The sequence below is a fragment of the Aphelocoma coerulescens genome, chromosome 24 (assembly GCF_041296385.1).
Source record: "Aphelocoma coerulescens isolate FSJ_1873_10779 chromosome 24, UR_Acoe_1.0, whole genome shotgun sequence".
NCBI lineage: Eukaryota > Metazoa > Chordata > Aves > Passeriformes > Corvidae > Aphelocoma > Aphelocoma coerulescens.
The window spans coordinates 1,512,084-1,530,883 of record NC_091037.1 but is presented as its reverse complement, the minus strand read 5'-3'; the positions used below and the strand labels follow the sequence as shown (position 1 = coordinate 1,530,883).

Sequence of the window (18,800 nt, the reverse complement as noted above, 5' to 3'; positions counted from 1 at the left end):
AGATTTTGGGACTTGCAGAAGTTATCCCAGAATATCCTGAATTGGAAGGGACTCAGAAAGATCACCAAGTCCAACCCCTGGCCCTGCAGGACCGCCCAGCAATCCCACCCTGTGCCTGGCAGTGTTGTTCTTGCCAGAATTCAGGAAATCCATGTGTAGAATTAAGGAAATTCATGTACACAAGGCAGCTGTAGAAGACATAAATCCTCAGGCCTCACGGAGCACTCCCAGCCATTAGCAAATAGGGGTCAGGTGGAGTCTGTCCCTGGATATTCATTATCCCAGGGATTAACCTTGCCTGCTTCTATTTCCAAAGCTGCTCCTGCCCGTGGTTGCATCCAGGTATTGCCCCTGGCTCATCCCTGCCCTGGAGGTGCCACCGAGCAGGGGCCTGGTGCAAAATGCTCTTTACACTGCAGACAAAGCAGCCCCTCCCCTGAAAGGCTTAGCTGCAGTTCCAGGCTGGGTAATCCCCAGTGACAGTGCCTATTTAGGGAGCACATCTCAATAAAAGGTCTGGGATCTGAGGGTGCAGAGCAGGCACCAGGAATCTCCAGACATGAGGTGTCAGTGCTCAGTTATTGGGCCATTTGTACATCTAAATGAGGGTCTGGGGGTTGAGGTTTTTCATGGAGCCTGAGAGAGAAAAACTTCTTTAGAGAAATCCTGCCTTGGACCCTTAATTTATGCCCCAGTATTCCAAAAGTCACGGTTACCACTCTAGTGTTTAGCTCTTTCTGTTTCATTGTAGTGCCACTGAAGTCAAGCTTTTTCTGACAGCATGGACCAAATTGTTCTGATAGGTCCCTCCTGTGAGGAGAAGTTCTGGAGGAGACAGAACAACTGGGTGTGCAGCAGAGTGCAAAGCTGGGAGAAAAGCAGAGTGCTGGATTGATGTGTGTGGCTTGCCCAGGCTGGTCTTGCTTTCCTGGGGTTATAGATTTGTGCTTACATTTTGGTCATTAAGTTTGGTGGAGTCGCAGTGGTTTTAGCACAGATTAAAAGCCTTTATGGATTTAATACAAGGCAGCCTCTTGGTCATGGCAGTGAGGAGCTGTGGCTCAGGCTGTGTTCTCCAAATTTACAGCCTGCACCCGGTATTTTCTTCCTCTTGATGGGTATTTTCTGTGTGCAGCATAAATTAAACATGCTGAGCACGTGGTGCCTGAGGCCGCTGCTCTGACTTCAGTCAAACCCAAAGAGACCAATGCACCGAGGAGATGGAAATCAGAATATGGCACTGAAGGAATAAAGGAACCAACTCTGAGGCGTATTTGTGCCCTGTGTGTTTGGATCTGTGTGGAGAAGATGAATCTCTAGATGTGCCTTCTTCACTTTACTGGGGTTTTTTCAGAAATCTGTTCCAAAAGCAGTGTCACAAGAAGCAGCCAGCAGCAGGAGTCTGGTTCTCTTTCATTCAATTGTCCCTATATCTTGTATTTTACTGCATAAGGAGAGGTGTGAAAATCCAGCTGTGTTTGGAGTGCACTGGAGGTTTTCTTGGTGTAAATTCTTGCAAGCGTTGGAGTGAGTTATTGCAAAGAGTGTCTTGTTTGTAGAGGCCAAGAGAGGTTCAGAGCTGAACTCTTTGACAGTTCTCTTAATTTTGGAGCACAAACGCTCAGCTGAAATGTTCTTTGTCTGCCTTGCATAACTTATGAGTTGCAGTGATTAAATGTCTTGTGTTTGCGGGGCTGAATTCTCCCTGGGTTTCCAGGAGACTTCCCAGAGGACAGTGGATGAAACGTTTTCTTGGCTCCTGGCAATTTGGGGAGTGTTTATCCTGTCAGTCACAGCTGATGCTTAAAGGCCTTTGGATACCCTGGCTGAGTTCAGATTCTTTTTGTTTCTTCCCTGGCATCACCTATTTTTGAGCTTCTGGAGCTGTAGATGATGTCTGAGTTTGGGTTTGTGTAAACTATTCCTGTTCTATGCCTTGGAGTGGCTGAGTGAGGAGGGGCTCTGATTTAATGCCTTTACCTTGGCTTTATCCTGCCAGCCTGAGAGTTAAAACAGTGGTGAGCAGCAGAGAGCAGTAAACAAGCTCAATTTTCTCTTGCCTGAAGGGATTTTTGGTTCCTCTCTTGCTGAGCAAATAGGGCAGTGTATTAGCATGTTATTCTTCCCAGACTTTTGCCTTCTGTTCTCATTATATTAATATTTGGGTTTTTATTCAGTGGATGCTATTAATGGTTCTAATAGTCCTGATGATACTCTGGAGGTTCTGTCAGTGTGGTGGTTGCAAAAGGTTTTGCAATTAACACACACTTGAAATGTTACCCACAAATTGCAGTGGTATTTCCAGAGGCACTGATGTTTTTAGCAAGCCCCCAAATGCCCAGAAACATCTTCACAGTCTGCCCTGTGGCAGTGCTTTGGCCATGGGCTGAGATGGTTTTCTTCATCATCACTGAAGGCTTGTCTAAAAAACGATAAAAATTATAAATACTGACATGTGCTCTTGTTCTTTTGCCTCCTTGTGGTGCCTTCTGCTCTTCCCGTGTGGCTTTATTTAGTGAAGCAGCCTTCCCATGTTTTTAGTGTTAATTAATTTATTAATGACATTTCTTCTTCATCTAATGTAGCAAGTTAAAATGAGGCTGTGAGGCAGCATTGGTAATTCCTGTTCCTTACAGAGGAGTCAGGCTAAGCCTGTGATTTTCAGCTCAGTCTAAACTATCCAGTGATACTCAGCTACCACAGAAATCCCAGGTCCCACCACATATGAAAGATTAATTGACACATTAAATAAGGTATTGATTTCTGACACTTCACACTTGGCAAAAGATGGCTCCAGATATGGATTTAAACTACTAAAATCTGTAGCAGTCTCTCCAAAGCACGTTTGTGAGCCACAATTCACGAGATGCTCTAAGTCTCTGAAATGCGGGTGGAGTATTTGATGTTTTCCCACTGCCAGAGGGCAGGGTTGGATGGGATATTGGGAATAAATCCTTCCCTGGGAGTGTGGGGAGGGCCTGGCACAGGTTGCCACCAGAAGCTGTGGCTGCCCCATCCCTGGAAATGTTTTCTCTCCTCTTCCTTTTAACTGAAACAGAAGAGAGGGATTTATTTTCCTCCTGAGAATTCCAGTATGAACCTGTGATAGGCAGAGGGAGAAATTATTCTGCAATATGGGATGGAATGAATGAGCTGGACCTGGAATGTGCCTTCCTCGAGTGAATCTGGTAACTGCAGGGAATGTTACACTGGAGTTAATAATTTCTGTGGAGCAAATACTGAATTTCAGGCTTTGCAGCTGGTTCAGCTTTAACCATTGCTAAAAACACCTCCCCCAAACTAAATCACCACATAAAAAAGGCTGGGGAAGAATTCTTTTCAACACTTCAAACTCAAATCTCAGGCTAGAAATGCTCCTAGGGCTGACTGATGGGCTGTGGGGGAAATGGAGCTTGCAGGGAGTAGGGATTGCTTCCTTTGAGGAATTCCAGGGAGCTCTCTGGAGCCTCGGGGTTGTAGCTACTCCTGCCTTACAACTGCAGTAATTCTGTGTTCCCCTGAAGGATGCAGTTTGTGCTGCTCAGCACACTGCCAAGACAAACTGGCTGCAGCAAGATTAGGCTTGAATCCTGAGCTTTTACAAATCCTGTTTTTCTCATCTTCTCCGGGCTCTTCCCACAATGCAGTGTCATCCACCAAAATTTCTCTTCCAGCAAAAGATTGTAACTTGCTTGGTTTTTAATTAAAATTGTCCATACTCTGATTTAATGGCTCCATAAAGCATCCTGGCTTGCCCTGCCTCAGGTAAATGAAAATATTTGCTGTGGTAAATAGGACTATTAGTTTTATGATCCATAGCAATAAAAAGCTTTTATCAAGACTGTCATCAAAAGAGGCATATAATTGTGTTCCATGTAAAACTACAGAGAAGTTTGATAAGTTTTACTGCGATTCATAAATTTCTGTAGGAAGAGGTGTTAACAGTGTCATTTTTTTGTGTGCCTTGTAGTCATTTAAAAATTAAAAGCCCTTGTGAGCAGATCTTGTACATAGAAGGGATGGGGTCACAACGTGGACATAATAGGAATTATTCCCTTTTCCCTGCACAGATTCCCTGCATCAGCTTGGACATGTCACTTTGTTCAGAAGCAGAATAATTCTGACTGAAACGAAGCAGAGGAGAAAGCTCTCTGAATTCCCTGGCTGTGTTTTCGTGGTGCCACAGCTGCCTGGGCCCCTGATTTCAGCTGTGTAGCCAAGCACATCTTTCCTTGGCATGGTGCAGTGTGAAATAGTCCACAGGCATCTGCAGGAGGGCAGAGATGGATGGGTGGAGTTGGATTTGGGCTGCGAGAGCCCCCCTGTCCCTTGGAGGGTGTGTTGGGTGAGACCCCCAGGGCAGGCAGGTTCCTCACTGCCCAGGTTGTGCTGCTTTATAGAATAATTTGAATTCTGTTTGGTTTAAAAGTGAGCAGCATCTGGTTTTCTTACAGCAAGTGAGTGAATTACTCTGCTCCCAGCTCCAGCATCCACCAGCTCCTACTGGAAATGGGGATTTTCATCCCCTGAATCCACTTTGGACGTGCTCTGGGGGTACCACATCCTCCAGCTGTGGGCAGAACAGACAGAAGGGTGGCTGGAGCCGGAGCCAGAGCTCTGCCAGGACCAGAGCTCCCCTGGCTCTGGGATGCTGTGCCAGAGCTGAGTCCTTCCCCAAACCCCTGTGGGTTTGGAACTGGGGCTGGGACGCTGCAGGGCAGGGCAGGGGATGCTCCCTCTGTGCCTGCTGGCACATCACGGGGTGTTTAGGAGCAGGGTGAGGAGCATCCCTCACATCCAGGGCCACCAGCTGGGCTTTGGTGTGTTTATTTTGGGATGCTCCTCCCCTAAAGGTGGCTTGGGTCACATCTTTCTCCCGTGTTCTGTTGTGGCACCGTGCTGAGCTGCTGCTCCCTCCCCGCAGCTCCACGATCTGATATTCCCCAAAGGAATCAGCAATCCCCTCCTCCAATTCCTGGCAGATTTAGGGAGTGGTTGCCATGGCGACGGGGGAGGAATTGGATCTGCAGCCCAGCTGGGATCAATCCCAGCTGCTGCCTCCTCCTCCTGAGCAGTCAGCGTATTTTTAATAAAGTGACCGTGTACAGGAGCCTTGTCTTTGTCTTGTTAAGCCTTTGTTGTGTACTAAATCCTGAGGGCTTTCACCATAATCTGCTTCGCTCACAGGCTTTACAAATCCCGCCCTTACTCCACGGGCTGTGGCCATGAGATCCAGGAGATATTTCTTTCCTGATGGTTTTTATTTCTGGAATTATTTTAATTGGTGAATTGTTACTAGAAATGAAGGAAATCAAAGGTGCAGCCTGTGGGAAGGGAACCGAGGGCTCAGTCACAGCTGAATCCATCCATGCTGTGCTTTATTTGCCCAAATATTCTTGATGGCTTTTTGATGTTGCATTTTCTCTGGGCTTGCTCACGTGTTGTGGCAGTGCATCGTTACCTGGGTTACCTGTGACAGGGGCACAGGCATTCCTGCCCCTGGAGACACCTGCCAAGGCAAACTCCATCCAGGTTCCCTGCCTGGGGTCACAGTGAGAGTGGTGTCTGGCAGGAAGAGCCCTTAGAACTGAGTTTAGCCCTTGATGGGGCTCCAGAGGTAACCCAGGAGCTGCAGTGCGGACGCATCACTGGGGATCCGAGTCTGGAATGACCCCAGTGCTGGACTGAGGTGAGGCCAAAAGGACTGAGATCCTTATTTACTTCCGAGGCTCAAATTGGGACCTTTTGGGGTCAGTGGTGAAGTGATGGGGGCTGTGAAGCAGCAATGGTTTTGTGGGAAGGAAAGGATGTGAGGGGATGGACTCCCATTTATCTGAGGGAATAGAACCTCATGGGAAATGTGTAACTGAGTGTATTCAGTGTTCCAAGACATTGCTTTTGTGGAGCCAGACACACCTTCCAGAGCCGGGCGAGCATCAATATTCCTGTTTCTGGAGCGTCTGCTTTGGAATTTGGGCAGGCACAAACCCAATACCATCAATTACCCCACTTTTCTGTGCTGCCCGTGGCACTGTTTTTATTGCCCAGGTACAGCCTCCTGCCCTAACCTCAGCCTCAGCCCAGCAGGGACACAGCCTCCCTGCCTATTACCAAAATCACGGCTTAATTTGAGCTCATTTCTTTTGTTGAGATGCAAAACTAATTATATTGAACTACAGATGAACAGGAAGTTGCATTAGCAAATTTGTTGGGTTTTTTGCTTTTGGTTTTTTTTTTTTTTTTTAATCAATGGGGAATTATTCAGCATTTTTTGGGGGTTGGGGAACTTTGTAACCAGATAAAAGATATGGAGGAGGGCAGAGCTATAAAAAGTGTTATTGTGTGATTATGAAGAGGCCTTTTAATGCAGTTATTATGTGATGCTAAAAAGGCCTTTATTGCTTGAAGTTGGAAGCAGAATACAAATGGGCTCAGAGTGTCTATTAAATGAAGAGTGGAAAAAATAGTCCCCATTTCCCTGAACTGCGAAGCAAAAATAACGATTAAATAGTGATTAAAATCAGCAGTGCTGGCTTTGTTAGGCTGATCACAGCCTGAGCAATAGAGCTGAGCGAGTGGGGAGCGATTGTTTGTGTGAATCCAGGCACGGCCCATTGTTCTGCCGGCCCCGTTTGTCCAGGTGAGATGGCAGCAAATCGTTGTGCTGCTGGAGGCTGCCTCAGAAACCAGGGCTGAGCTCTCCCCGGTGTAAAATAAGGACAGATGAGCTGGAAGTGACTCATTCAGAGTCATTCAGAGGGATGCTTCCTTCTCCTGGCAGCTGAATTCCAGAAGTTACCTGCAGTTTCTGTGGCTGAAGCTGCTGGACAAACACAGCTGGGCTCTTCGGTGCCCGATTTCATCTGCAGGGATCTGTAGGACAAAGCCTTAAAAGTGTTTGCAAACACCCAGAGAACAAAACTCCGGGCTGGGCAACCCCATAGCCTGTCCAAAATCCTCCACAGAACCACCAGGAGAAGACACAAAAGACTGGGAAAAAAAGCCAGGTAGAATTTCGCTGCTCGGCGTCCCTGGCAGAACAGAAATGTTGGGATTTCTCAGAGTTCTGTGTCTGTAATAACTCCCCTGGGTGTGGCTGTGCACGGGTGAGCACTGGGAGCTCCCAATCCCAGTGGCAAAGGGAGGGAATTGGCTCTTGGGATCAACCTCAGGGCACCTGAGCATCCTGTTCTGGGCTGAACAAGCAGCAGGGTGCTGTGAAGTGGATTTGTTAGTCCTGGAGGTCACAGTTCTGTCTCGTGGCGATTCCTGGGTTTGAAAAGCGCCTTTCTGGAGTTAGGATCAATGCCAGGAGGTTCCTCCTGTGCCTCCCTCACACTGGGAAGGGACTGTGCTGAGGTACAGTGAAGGAATCGCTGCCCCTCTGCACAACCTTTGCAGAAATGCTGTTCTTTATTCCACTAATTATGGGATTTAATGATAATTTTGCAGCTGGGGGAGCAGAGGGAGCACTGACTGAATGAGGCAGAACCAGGGATGTCCTTCCTTCTCTCCTTTCTAAAACTTCAAGGAGTTTTGCCTTCCTGTGTCCCAGGGGTGGTTGCCAGGTTTCATTCTCTGAAAATCCACCCAGCACTTCAATGCACAGAAGGAGCCGAGGCCTTGGAAATAAATACAGGAAAATCTGCGAGCTGGCTGTTGCTGCCCGGGCTCCGATCTCCTGTTGGCCCTTCTGGCTGTATTTGCAGTGAGATATTCCCTGGTTGTGTGATTTCCTCCCGTCCTGTGCAGCTGATGTGGCACAGACAGGCCTAAAAAAAGATGTAAGGTAGAGCCCAGATGCTGAATTCGGGGTGATGGAGAGTTCAGTGCTTTCCACAGAGCCTTTCTTCTCCGTTCTGGCTGGAACAGAAATCACCTGAGGATGGAATGAAAGGCATTAACAACCCCAGCCTGTGCCACTGCCTTCGCAGCAGGCAGCAAACTCTCACGAGTGCAGGAGAGAGCCAGGGCTGCATTTACAGAGTGGAGCGTGGGGGATGAATTTCTGTTAGATCTCAATTAGCTCCGAGCCATTTCAGCAGCACCCCAGAGCTGAGCAGAAAGCAGGCTGCCCTAAAAGCCCTTCCCTGGGCTGGTTTTCCAAGCTCCTTCCCGTTACTCAGGAGGTCAGGGGTACTTTAATGTCCTTTTGTGAAATCCCTGCAGGACGTGCAGCCCTCCATGTGACCGTGGCCCAAACTGGAGCACTCAGCTCCCAAGCTCTGTTTCAAATGGAGTCTTGGCTGGATTCTTGGTGTTTGGGGCTGTATCCCAGTGTTTTGGGCTGGAATACCTGCATTTATCAGTACAACCTGCTGAATGAACTCCAGAGAGGGAAACCAGAAAAGTGCAGGGACCTTGTGCTGGGATTATCCCGGCTCCGATTGTTGCTTCCAGTTTCCTTCTGGAGGGAAATGCTGTGTCAGGGTGGCTGTTGGCTAAAGAATGTGCTCAGAAAATCCTGGTATTCCTGCCCTTTCCTAATGAGGGCAGGCAGTGCTCCTTCAGCTGCTGGAGCTCCATACTTAGTGCCTATCCCCCAATCCATGTGTTTCCCCAGCACTTTAAGGAATGTTGCCATTGGCACACACAGCCAGGTTTTCATTCCTGAAGCAGTGCATGTTTCTTAAAACCCCAGGTGTGCTTGGCAGCTGAAATAATGCCTCTGTGGTCTGGAGGTAAAATTAGCTGCTGTGGGAGAGAGATTTGCAGATTTTCATGCGCTACATGAAAACACAGAGGGTGTTTTCCAAAGAAAACCTATTTTGGCATCCTCAAATTCAACTTGACCCGGGCTTGTTAGGCCACAGATCTGCCTGGAATTAAGCTATAGCTGGAGGAGAGCCAGAATCCAATTACATTTTCTGCCTAATGGGTCATAATTTATGCAGTGGAGAAGGAGGCAGGGATGTTGCTGGGGGAAAAGGGCACTGGGCCTGCGTGGATGTGCACTGGGAAGGGCTGATGGTAATTGGGGAATGGGGAGGGCAGGGGTGCTGTCCTTCCTCCCGTGTTTCAAACCTTCCTCTCTTGTTTCAAACCAGCAATTCAGATCAGAAAATAGGCATCATACTGGACTGTAATAAGGGATCTATGGGGATTTTAAGGCTGGCAAAGCTTTTTTGCTGGAGATCACTGCTCCTGTCTAACTGTGCTCATTCCCTTCCCAGCCTCTCTCCAAGTGGACATTGTTCCAAGCCAGGGGGAGATCAGCGTTGGAGAATCCAAGTTCTTCTTATGTCAAGGTGTGTGGTGGCTGAGGGCACCTGGATTTAATGAGTTAAAAATGAAAGTACACCGGGCTGTGATGGTGTTTGCCGCCGCGGGGTCGGTTAGAGCCCTTCAGCAGCAGGGTTTGTGAGCAGTGCAGAGCTGGGCTGCCTCACTGTGCTCTTTTCTCACCCCCAGTGGCAGGGGAGGCCAAGTTCAAGGACATCTCGTGGTTCTCCCCGAACGGGGAGAGGCTGACCCCGAACCAGCAGCGCATCTCGGTGGTGCGCAACGATGACTTCTCCTCCACCCTCACCATCTACAACGCCAACATCGACGACGCCGGCATCTACAAGTGTGTGGTCAGCAGCCTGGAGGAGGGCGACTCCGAGGCCACCGTCAACGTCAAGATTTTCCGTAAGGCAGCACCTCCCAGGCTTTTTTCTTGCACATTTATGAGGCAGGATTAGGGAGGAAACTGTTTCGCCTTCCTAGGAAAAGGTTTGAAGGGGAAGGAGGGAGGGTGAAGGGAAAGGGGTGTTAAGAAGATGCAGCTTTTTCCTTTCTTGGTGTGGAGGGGTAAGTGGGAGTCAGGATGAATTGGATGGTCAGGGCTTCTCCAGCACCTCCACAGCTTAAATCCTTCTGAAAGACAGCAGAGCAAGGGCTGGAAGGAGAGGGTTCTGGTGCTTCTGGCAGGAGAAACAGAGAGAGGAGCTGTTGTGGGTGACAGACACCTCTAGTGTGGAGTAGAGGGGCCCACGCATTCAGAGGGTTTGTAATGAACCCTCAGCTTGTCCAGCAGAGCCCTGGGAGCAGCTCCTCCCTCCCTGCAGGGAGGCCGAGCAGTGCCAAGCTCCCATTTTATAGTGGGGGTTATTCAGAGTGGTGATCTGTGGGCACAGGGCTGGAAATGGGGGTGCTGTGGGCAGTGCACTCACTCAGACCTTTATCCTCCCCTGGGAACAAGGAGATTTCTGGGGGTTTGGGGTTTCTGTGCTTCCCTCAGGCTGGAGGCAGGAGCACAGCTCCAGTTGTGCTGAGAAAGCTGCAGTGACCCTCTCCTTCCCTTGCTTCCAGAAAAGCTGATGTTCAAGAACGCTCCCACCCCTCAGGAATTCAAGGAAGGGGATGATGCTGTGATCGTGTGTGACGTGGTCAGCTCACTGCCCCCCACCATCATCTGGAAGCACAAAGGCAGGGATGTCATCCTAAAAAAGGATGGTAAGGTCTCGGTTCTTGTCCATCCCAGGGTCAAACGTCCATCTCCCATTAGGGCTCACACGCAAAATGCTGGTGGTGGTCACAAGGGACAGGAGAAGCAGTTTGTGCCTGACACGAGGCCATGGGATGTGAATTTAGTTCTTCCAGGTGCTGTGGTTTGGCAGTGGCAGGGCAGTTGTGTTCCCACAGAAACGGCCATCAGGCTTTGGCACTGGAATCAGCCAGGGAATGCTGGAAAAGAACCAAAACAGATCAAAGAAGTGCCATCAGACAGAAAAGCTGAATGTTGTGACACCCTCCAGCTTTCCTGAGGAAAGGAGGCTGAAAGCTCCTTGCAAGAACTTTTCCCTCTCTTCCCAGGAGAGGCCCTGACTGCAGCTGAGCAGGTTCCCCACAGCTGGCACACAGGTAGTGAGCTTGGAGCTCTTGGGCAGGAGGGCTAAGTCCCAAACTGCTCATTGCATGATGTGATGCAGTGTCAGCGTGTCTGTGTGAACATTTATCTGTTCATCTCTCGGAGCACTCCCACTGCACAGCACCAGAGCAGTTGGCTGCTCTGCACAGATGTTCCTTCCTTGGCAGAAGCAGCTCCAGCTACAGCAGCACCTCCAGTTAATGGTGGGGAGAGAGATTTTATTCCACCAAGCCCAGAAGGGGCGAAGAGAGGAGAACCTGGAGTGAGCTTCCCTTCCTTTTGTCTTTTGCAGTGCGGTTCATCGTCCTGTCCAACAACTACCTGCAGATCCGGGGCATCAAGAAGACGGATGAGGGCACCTACAGGTGTGAGGGGAGGATCCTGGCCCGTGGGGAGATCAACTTCAAAGACATCCAGGTCATCGTGAACGGTGAGGGGCTCAGGGCTCAGGGCAGGGGCTCAGATTCGCAGCATCCTCCTCCTCTGCTGTGTCCAATAAAAATGTCCTTGGAATTCAGTGAGTGTTTACCAGGAAAATTCGGGTGTTTACAGGAAAAAAACATGTCGAGAAACCTGAAGCTTAGAGTGAGGAACTGAGCTTGGTGGCACTCACAAGGGTTTTGGCCACCACACTGAGGTTTTTTGACCTTTCTCCCCTGTGCTGATGGTTTTGGAGAGCTCGTGCCTCAAACCCATGGATCAAAGCCTGCAGGTGGTGGTGGCAGGGTTTGGGTGGCTGGTGGCATCAGAGATGCCCAGGGAGCCTCCCTCTCGCTCACACCTTCTGTCCCTTCCAACTCAACCCTGGCTTTCCTCTCTTGCAGTGCCTCCCTCCGTGCGTGCCAGGCAGAGCACCATGAATGCCACTGCCAACCTCAGCCAGTCTGTCACCCTGGCCTGTGATGCCGACGGCTTTCCTGAGCCCACCGTGACGTGGACAAAGTAAGATGCTGTGTGCAGTGTCCTGCTGGGGTGTGGATGATTTCCCAGGCCTGGAAAGCTGGGCTGGAGGGCAGGGAATGTTCTAACTGGGATATAAGAATGGCCTCATGATGGGCTGAAGTCACCTTCTGCTGTGGGTTAGGCAGGGAGCACAGAGCCCACCCAGGGGGGTGGGGTGGGGAGGAGAATCAGAGGGTAGAAATCCTGTTGGTTGAGATAAAAACAGTTTAATAAAGCAGAGCAAAACAAGGAATTCCTTCAATGCCCCCCATCCTTCAGCCGGGTCAGCTGTGTCCCCTGCCAGCTTCCTGCCTTTCCCTGTCAGGCAGTGACTCACACTGCAGGGACACTGTTCTTGGAGTTCCATAGCCTTTGGTGCAGGTTATGAGCACAAATTGACGTGGAAAAGCTGATGGCAGCTTGGAATGGTGCTTTGGTATGCAAGAAGCCACCCTCGGTGGGGTTTACAGCTCTGTGGTGTGTCAGGGGCTGAGGGGTTCAGCTGCCAGGAGCCCTGAGGCAGGAGGAGTTGGGAACAGGCCACAAGCTGAGCTCTGGAGCCCGTGGGGAAGGGAGAAGGTGCTGGTCCCTCTCAGCACGAGGAGCTGCAGTGCAATAATTGTGTGAAGGAGCCTAAGCCAGCCTTGGATTGCTTCTGTGCCCCCCAGGGATGGAGAGCCCGTGGAGGAGGTGGAGGATGAGGACAAATACAGCTTCAACTACGATGGCTCCGAGCTGGTCATCCAGAAGGTGGACAAGAGTGACGAGGCCGAGTACATCTGCATCGCTGAGAACAAGGCTGGCGAGGCCGACGCCACCATCCACCTCAAAGTCTTTGGTAAACAGCCCCTGAGCACCCCTGGCAGCCCAGCTGGGTGCTGGTCACACCAGTGTGAGCTGGGAGTAACCTGCTGATCCCAGTTAATGCCTGCTGGGGCTTATCCCGAGCTGCTGCTCTGCCTGTGCACCTCTGCCACCGTGTGTGTGTGTGTGGGAAACTCAGCCCAGCTCCTCTCTGCTTCCCTCTGCTCAAACATGGGCAGGGCTGCTGGGATCAGACTCCCAGGCTGCTGGAAATACCTTGCAGGCTGAATCCTGATCCACCAAAGCTGCTGTTAAAAGGGCTTTAGCACTTGAGTGGGGCTTGCTACAACCTGGACAGGGAGGTGAGCTTCACCCCACCACTGTGTGAGTGACCTCAGGCTTGTAGGGCTGAATCAGCAGCTTTCCTGCCTCCCAGGAATCTGGAAGTGTTCAGGAATATGGAATTCTCCCTGCCTTGTGTGCAGTCACCCGACAAAGCTGCTTAGCAAAAGGCTAATTTGGGGCAGGGAAAGTGGGCAGGGAGGTGGAAGAGTGAGCTGGTAATCCTGAGGGCTGAGCATTTGTACACTCTTAAATGGGCCCTCTCTTAGGAGCCTCAGCTGTGAGAATGAGCAGAAGAGGTTTGTTAGGTGTTTTACTTCTGCAAGGAGGTGCCCTCTTTAATGTCACTCTGCTCCTTCCCCAGCTGGCAGTGAACTTGTCCCAGTTCTGCCCAGTGCTGCTTGCTTCAAACACTGCTGGTGGCAGACCAGCTTCATCCTGAGCCCCACCTGAGTGAAGGTTCCTTTTTCTTCTCCTCCTCAGCCAAACCCAAAATCACCTACGTGGAGAACAAGACAGCCATGGAGCTGGAGGATCAGATCACGCTGACCTGCGAGGCGTCAGGGGACCCCATCCCCTCCATCACCTGGAGAACCTCCACGCGGAACATCAGCAACGAGGAGAAGGTACAGCCCTTCCCAAAGCCCTGTGGGGTTGGTGGGCTCAGCACAGCTCGTCCCTGCCTGTCCCTGGCCTGGAATTGCATGCGGATGCACGTGGAGATGCTGCTGCTCCCCCTGCCCGGGGAGCAGGTGCAGGGCCAAGGGTCACAGCATGCCCGGAGCCGTGCCACACGTGGCCTCCCGTGAGGAGCCACCTCGGCTTACAGCAGCTGGGCAGATGCTTTGTAATTCCTGCTGTATTCACTCGGGGGTGGATTACATTGAGGAGACCCTAAACCCTCTTCAGAGGAGTTCCTACAGTTGCAGGAGGCTGCTGGGAGGTGGGAATGAGCACCCTGATGCCAGAGCTGCCCACGCTGTGCAGGTGGCAGGTGAGGGCTGCTCCCTCTCCAGGATGCAGAGGACCAAAATGAGCCTGTTCGTTCCTCCTCCCTGCTGTCCTCTGACACTGCACATCCCTGAAGCACAAAAGCCTGGCTGCCCTTTTGTGCTCACCTGTTCTGTTGATCCCATCAATACCATTTTGTTCTTAAAAGGCAAAAATAATTAGCAGTTTTTTTCTTCATAAAAAAGAGTGTTCGTGTTGTTGATGGCGACAGCTCCTTTGATTAGATGAGGTTAGGATGTGCTGCTCTACTGGAGACGTTTCATAAGTGACCAGGAGGCAGAATTTGGAGCCAGAGAACGCCTAGACAGAAGTGGGAGTGAGGAGTTGTTGCTAATTAATAATCTCCTAATAACAGGATGCTTCAGGGCTCAGCTGCCTTGGCCATGCCAGAGGTTCTGGCTCAGTGTGGAGGCAGCAGGTGACACTCTGAAAGTCTTGGAGCAACAGAGGTGTCCACTGTCACTTGTCCCCACAGCTGCTGTCCTGCACTGCAGCTCCTAAATGAGCTTTTTTAATTGCCCCCATGACGTCAGCCCCTCCCCACGTTGATCATGTGTAACTTTATTAATCAGGGTGCCAAAGTTTTCCAGCTTCAGTTCTTTCTTAGCATCTTTTGGATCCCAGGGCTGCTGTGAATCCTTGCAATGTTCAGGGAGAGGTTTCCAGTGCCTGCAGAAGCTGCAGCCTGACTGGGGGGGCTGTTTGGGCAGGATTTGAGGTTATTTATTCGTGGGTTTGTGTCTGTTAGGAGAGCCCTGGGAGGTGCCAAAGGCTCCAGTGCTGCTGGCTCTGGAATTTGGATCACAGCCACAGACAGAGCTTGGTCAGGGAGGAGAATGTAAAAACAAAACCAAGTGGTAGAAGAGCCCCCTCCTCTGCAGCCCAGTTAAACCATGGAGATCTCAGTGGCAAAACTGCTAACTAATTTTTGCTGATTTTTTGAGACTCATACATCCTGCTCGATGCTCTCAGGGTGGTGATCAATAGTAAGGGAAATGTTCATACTCTGAAACTTTCAGATGGGGGAGAAGCCAAGGTTTGAGGTACTGCCATGTGTTCATGTGCTGGTTCAAACCTTCAGGGCAAACATTATTTTATCACATCCCATGCACTTTGTAGGCTGGATTATTCTCTCTGTCTGTGTGTGTGTGTGTGTGTGCACTTTGTTCTGGTTTGTCTTGTACTTTTCCCATTCTCTATCTTGTGCTCTAAGTTGAGGTGAATGTTTCAGATGTCCAGCAAATCCTTAGGTCAGAATAGCTCTATAAATATTCTATAGAAAATTCTATTAGAATATTTAATTCCATTAAATAGTCTGTTACAAAGGCATATATTCAGTTTATTCTCCACTTTCTTTCTCTGGGACAGCACAAGGGAATGAATGGTCTTTGATGCAGGACAAACAATGCTATTTTAAGAATTACCAAGCCCTATTTTTGCATATTTCTGTTATCCAGGTACTTGGATGCTTCTCTCTTGCCTCATGTTTGCTCTTGTAGTCATCCTTCAGTGTAGATTTTTAGAGGGGTAGAGATGCCTTAACTCCCATGAACGTTCTGGAAAACCTACCCAAACCCCCCAACAAAAGCAAGTTTGAGTTCAGCCGTGCCTCCCAGCAGAGTTTGGGATGTCCCAGTCTCTGAGTGCTCTGCCACCCTTCCATGGAGCACTTGTGGGGACATTCCTGGGTTTGTCACCCAGCAGTGGAGCTCAGCCTGTGGGGATGGGAGGGAAACACTCTGCAGGTCCTTGGTCCTTTATCCAGAGCTGGATCTCGCTGGGAGCTGCTCTCCCAGCCTCCTCACCGTTCCCTGGAGGGCAGAAAATAAAGGGAACATCTTCTCCACCAAAGGAGTCAAAGAACAGAGGAAGGGATCAGCTCTGATTTCTCCCTCCTGCATCCCAAACACAGTTTAACCTGTGTGCTGTCCCTGGGCCTTTCCCCCACGGCTGCCCCACAAGGCTCCCTGTTCCTCAAGCAGGAAAATGCAGATTTCTGGATGGATCTGAATTGCTTGGCTGAATTACAGGTGTCTGTCTCCCCTCTGACAGGAGAATCCCATCACTGCATTGTTCTGTCCTAGAAACAGCCCAGTCCACCCTTGCTCTCATTTTCTGGGTTGCTGTTGCTGCCCAGCAGCGTCTCTCAGCTCTGTGTCGTTGGCAGCTAAAGCAAATGGATGAGTTTTTAATAATTAGGAATCTGAAGGTGCACGAGGCTTTGGATTCCCCCCTCAGTCCCTGCGTGGTGCTGGGTAGAGCTGGTCTGTCTTGGTGAGGAAGAGTTAGTGTGGAATTCTCTGGGATGGGGAGTGTGGCTCTGCCTCTTTCCCCACACCCCTGAGGGCCATTGCAAAGAAACAGCAAACTCTGAGGATTTGGGAATGGGCTTTTTTCCTTCTTTGTCTTCCTTTGGGTTGACACCAAGGGATAAGAAGTGTCCCCCTGTGCTGACACTACAGAGAGCAGTGAGCAGGAGTGGAAGGGGACTCACAAGGCAGGTCCCTGAACATAACTGGGACTGAAAAAGGGATTATTCTGGGTTATTGGGCTGCCTGTTCAGCTTTCAAGCACCTTGTGCACAGCAGGATATACACACCTAGAAATGACCAGGTCTTGGGAGTGCTCCAACCCCTGCAGGGGTTGGTAGCTCCACCTCAGGCTTCTCATCACCAGCAAACCATTTGCTTTCATCAGAGCCATTGCCACACGAGGCTGTGTGTCCCATCTGTCGGTATTTCAGTCTCACAGTGCTCACTAGAAGCCCCGTGGCAGCAATGCTCTGGTTTTGATTCTCATTCCCTGAGCCTCCATCTCCATCCCTGTCACTCGTGTGTGCTGTGACATCCACACAATGTCACCGTGCCTCACAGCCAGTGATGCCATCCTGGCTCTCAGGATAGCAGGTGATTTTTGACTCCTGAACTGAAGGGGATCAGTTGAAATAACAGAGACCAGGAGATACCTGAAATAGAAATTCTAGAGGGGGAAGATGGAGTGCAGCAACTTGGCTCTTTGTGAAGCGCAGTGAGCACGGTCCACACTGCTGGTGGCTTTCTGTGAGTGGGAAATATTTGCTTTAATGCAAGGTTTGTGCATGTTTCACTGCTGTGGGGCTGTCCCCAGCCCAGCCAGGGCCAGTGCTGCCATCCCTGACCACAGGGAGCTGGAGCTGGGGGGGTCCTGTCCCACTGTGCCAGGGCTCTGCAGCTCCAGGGCTGCTGCTCCTCCTGGCACAGCCTGCATGGAAACAGGGCTCCAAATGCATGATGAGCACAGGAAACAGTGTTAATTAATCGGTGTGGGGTGGCAAACAGACCTGGAGAAAACCAGGTCTGCAGTTCAGTGGCCAGAGCTACTTCCTCAGCAGCAGGTGTGTAGAAAAGGTGAGATGTGACAAAGCAAACAGTCACTGATATGTAATAAATCAGTCTTTAGGTGCCATCAGCCTTTGTTTAGTCATGTAAAGACCAATTCAGAGGCTGTGAAATGGTGAATGCCAACCTAAATTGATGAGAAAGGGAAGGTGTGACCCCCCCACTGCACAGGAGATGCACAGCTTGGAGCCTGCATGTGCACACAGCTCAATGTGCTGCAAACACTGGTACCTGAAAGCAACCTTTGATAAACTTTTATTGCTTTTTTTCTGTTGTTGTTGTTGTGTTCTATATCTGTTCTCTCCAGGCTTCGTGGACCCGGCCCGAGAAACAAGAGGTATAAGATTACCAGACCTTTAGCAAACTTCTTAGGTTGTTGGTTTTTGGTTTCTCTTCTAAGCATTACGGATTAACAAATCTCTAGTGCAGTAACCAACTAAATGAGCATTAATCTGATCCAGTTAAATACCAATATGTAAAAGAAACAGCTTCTAGAGGTAGAAAATGCTTGGCATGTGGTGATGCATTTTTTGGTGAGCAAAGTAGCTGTGTTGGGAGTGAGGAACTCTGCTTGTCACTTAAAAATTAAAGAAAATGAGATTAAAATTAAAAGCAAATGTAAAATGCTGCTTTCACCATTTTCTTCTATGCTGCCAGTGTGAATCATCCTCTCTTTCAGAGAGGGAAGAATTAGCACCAACCTGTATTTTGGGAAAGTAATTTTTCCCCAAGAAAGCCTCCTCTGCTCCAGCCAACTCACCTATTTGCTCATGGCACTCCTTCAGTTTGACCTTCTCTTTAAAGGACAACTGCATCATGTTCCATTTCCAAGTCAATGCAGAGAAACCTTTCACGAGGAGCATTTCTCCAGAAAATGCTCTGGATTGCTCAATTATTTTTATTTGTCTTTGATCTGCAAGGGTCAGCGAGGGGGGAGGTGGGATAATGCAGTGACTGGGGTTGAAAATGGGGGTTGATTTTATTTCACATTCAGTGCTGTGCTTTAATAATAATAATAATAATAATAATAATAACAATAATAATAATGCACCTGATTTGTAGCACTCTTGCTTCAAAGTGGACCAGAAGGAGGGTTCCCAAGCAAATTACAGGGGTCAGGTGGAGAACAAAATGAGCCGTCAGAACTGGTGACTTGGATTTGTATTTTTAGGGTGAACTTTGTGGAGGCTCTGATTTTTAAAATTATTTTTAAGCCGTCTTAAATCCCAGAGACTGAACAAAGTGAAGCTGTAACTTAAGCACCACCCAGCTGCGTTTCATGTGGGGCTCAGAAGATCCTGCCCATTCTTCCTTGAGAATAATCTGTTGGATTGTGGCAGGTGGAGGCATCAGATATTCAGAGCAGTTTGCATTGAAGAATTTGGAATTTGAGTAGTTGCATCTCTCCAGGACTCACATGAATTCCTGTCATAGCTGTCCCCTCCCTGCCCCCAGTGTTTTCTCTGTTCTCT

General features: G+C 49.6%; 1 protein-coding gene across 11 annotated transcripts in view; it reads left to right on the top strand.

The window, feature by feature from the left end:
• The window catches only part of NCAM1 (neural cell adhesion molecule 1), an 85,515-nt gene that overhangs the window by 33,158 nt on the left and 33,557 nt on the right, over positions 1–18,800 (top strand). For 8 of the 11 annotated variants that reach the window (XM_068994532.1, XM_068994531.1, XM_068994530.1 and 5 more), the window contains exons 2-9: positions 9,174–9,248; positions 9,412–9,630; positions 10,294–10,437; positions 11,145–11,282; positions 11,677–11,794; positions 12,463–12,632; positions 13,424–13,566; positions 17,636–17,665. In XM_068994532.1, the coding sequence (XP_068850633.1) occupies positions 9,174–9,248; positions 9,412–9,630; positions 10,294–10,437; positions 11,145–11,282; positions 11,677–11,794; positions 12,463–12,632; positions 13,424–13,566; positions 17,636–17,665 (1,037 nt within the window). The remainder of the gene's footprint in view (positions 1–9,173; positions 9,249–9,411; positions 9,631–10,293; positions 10,438–11,144; positions 11,283–11,676; positions 11,795–12,462; positions 12,633–13,423; positions 13,567–17,635; positions 17,666–18,800) is intronic. The other 3 variants (XM_068994534.1, XM_068994529.1, XM_068994536.1) reach the window with 1 other exon arrangement.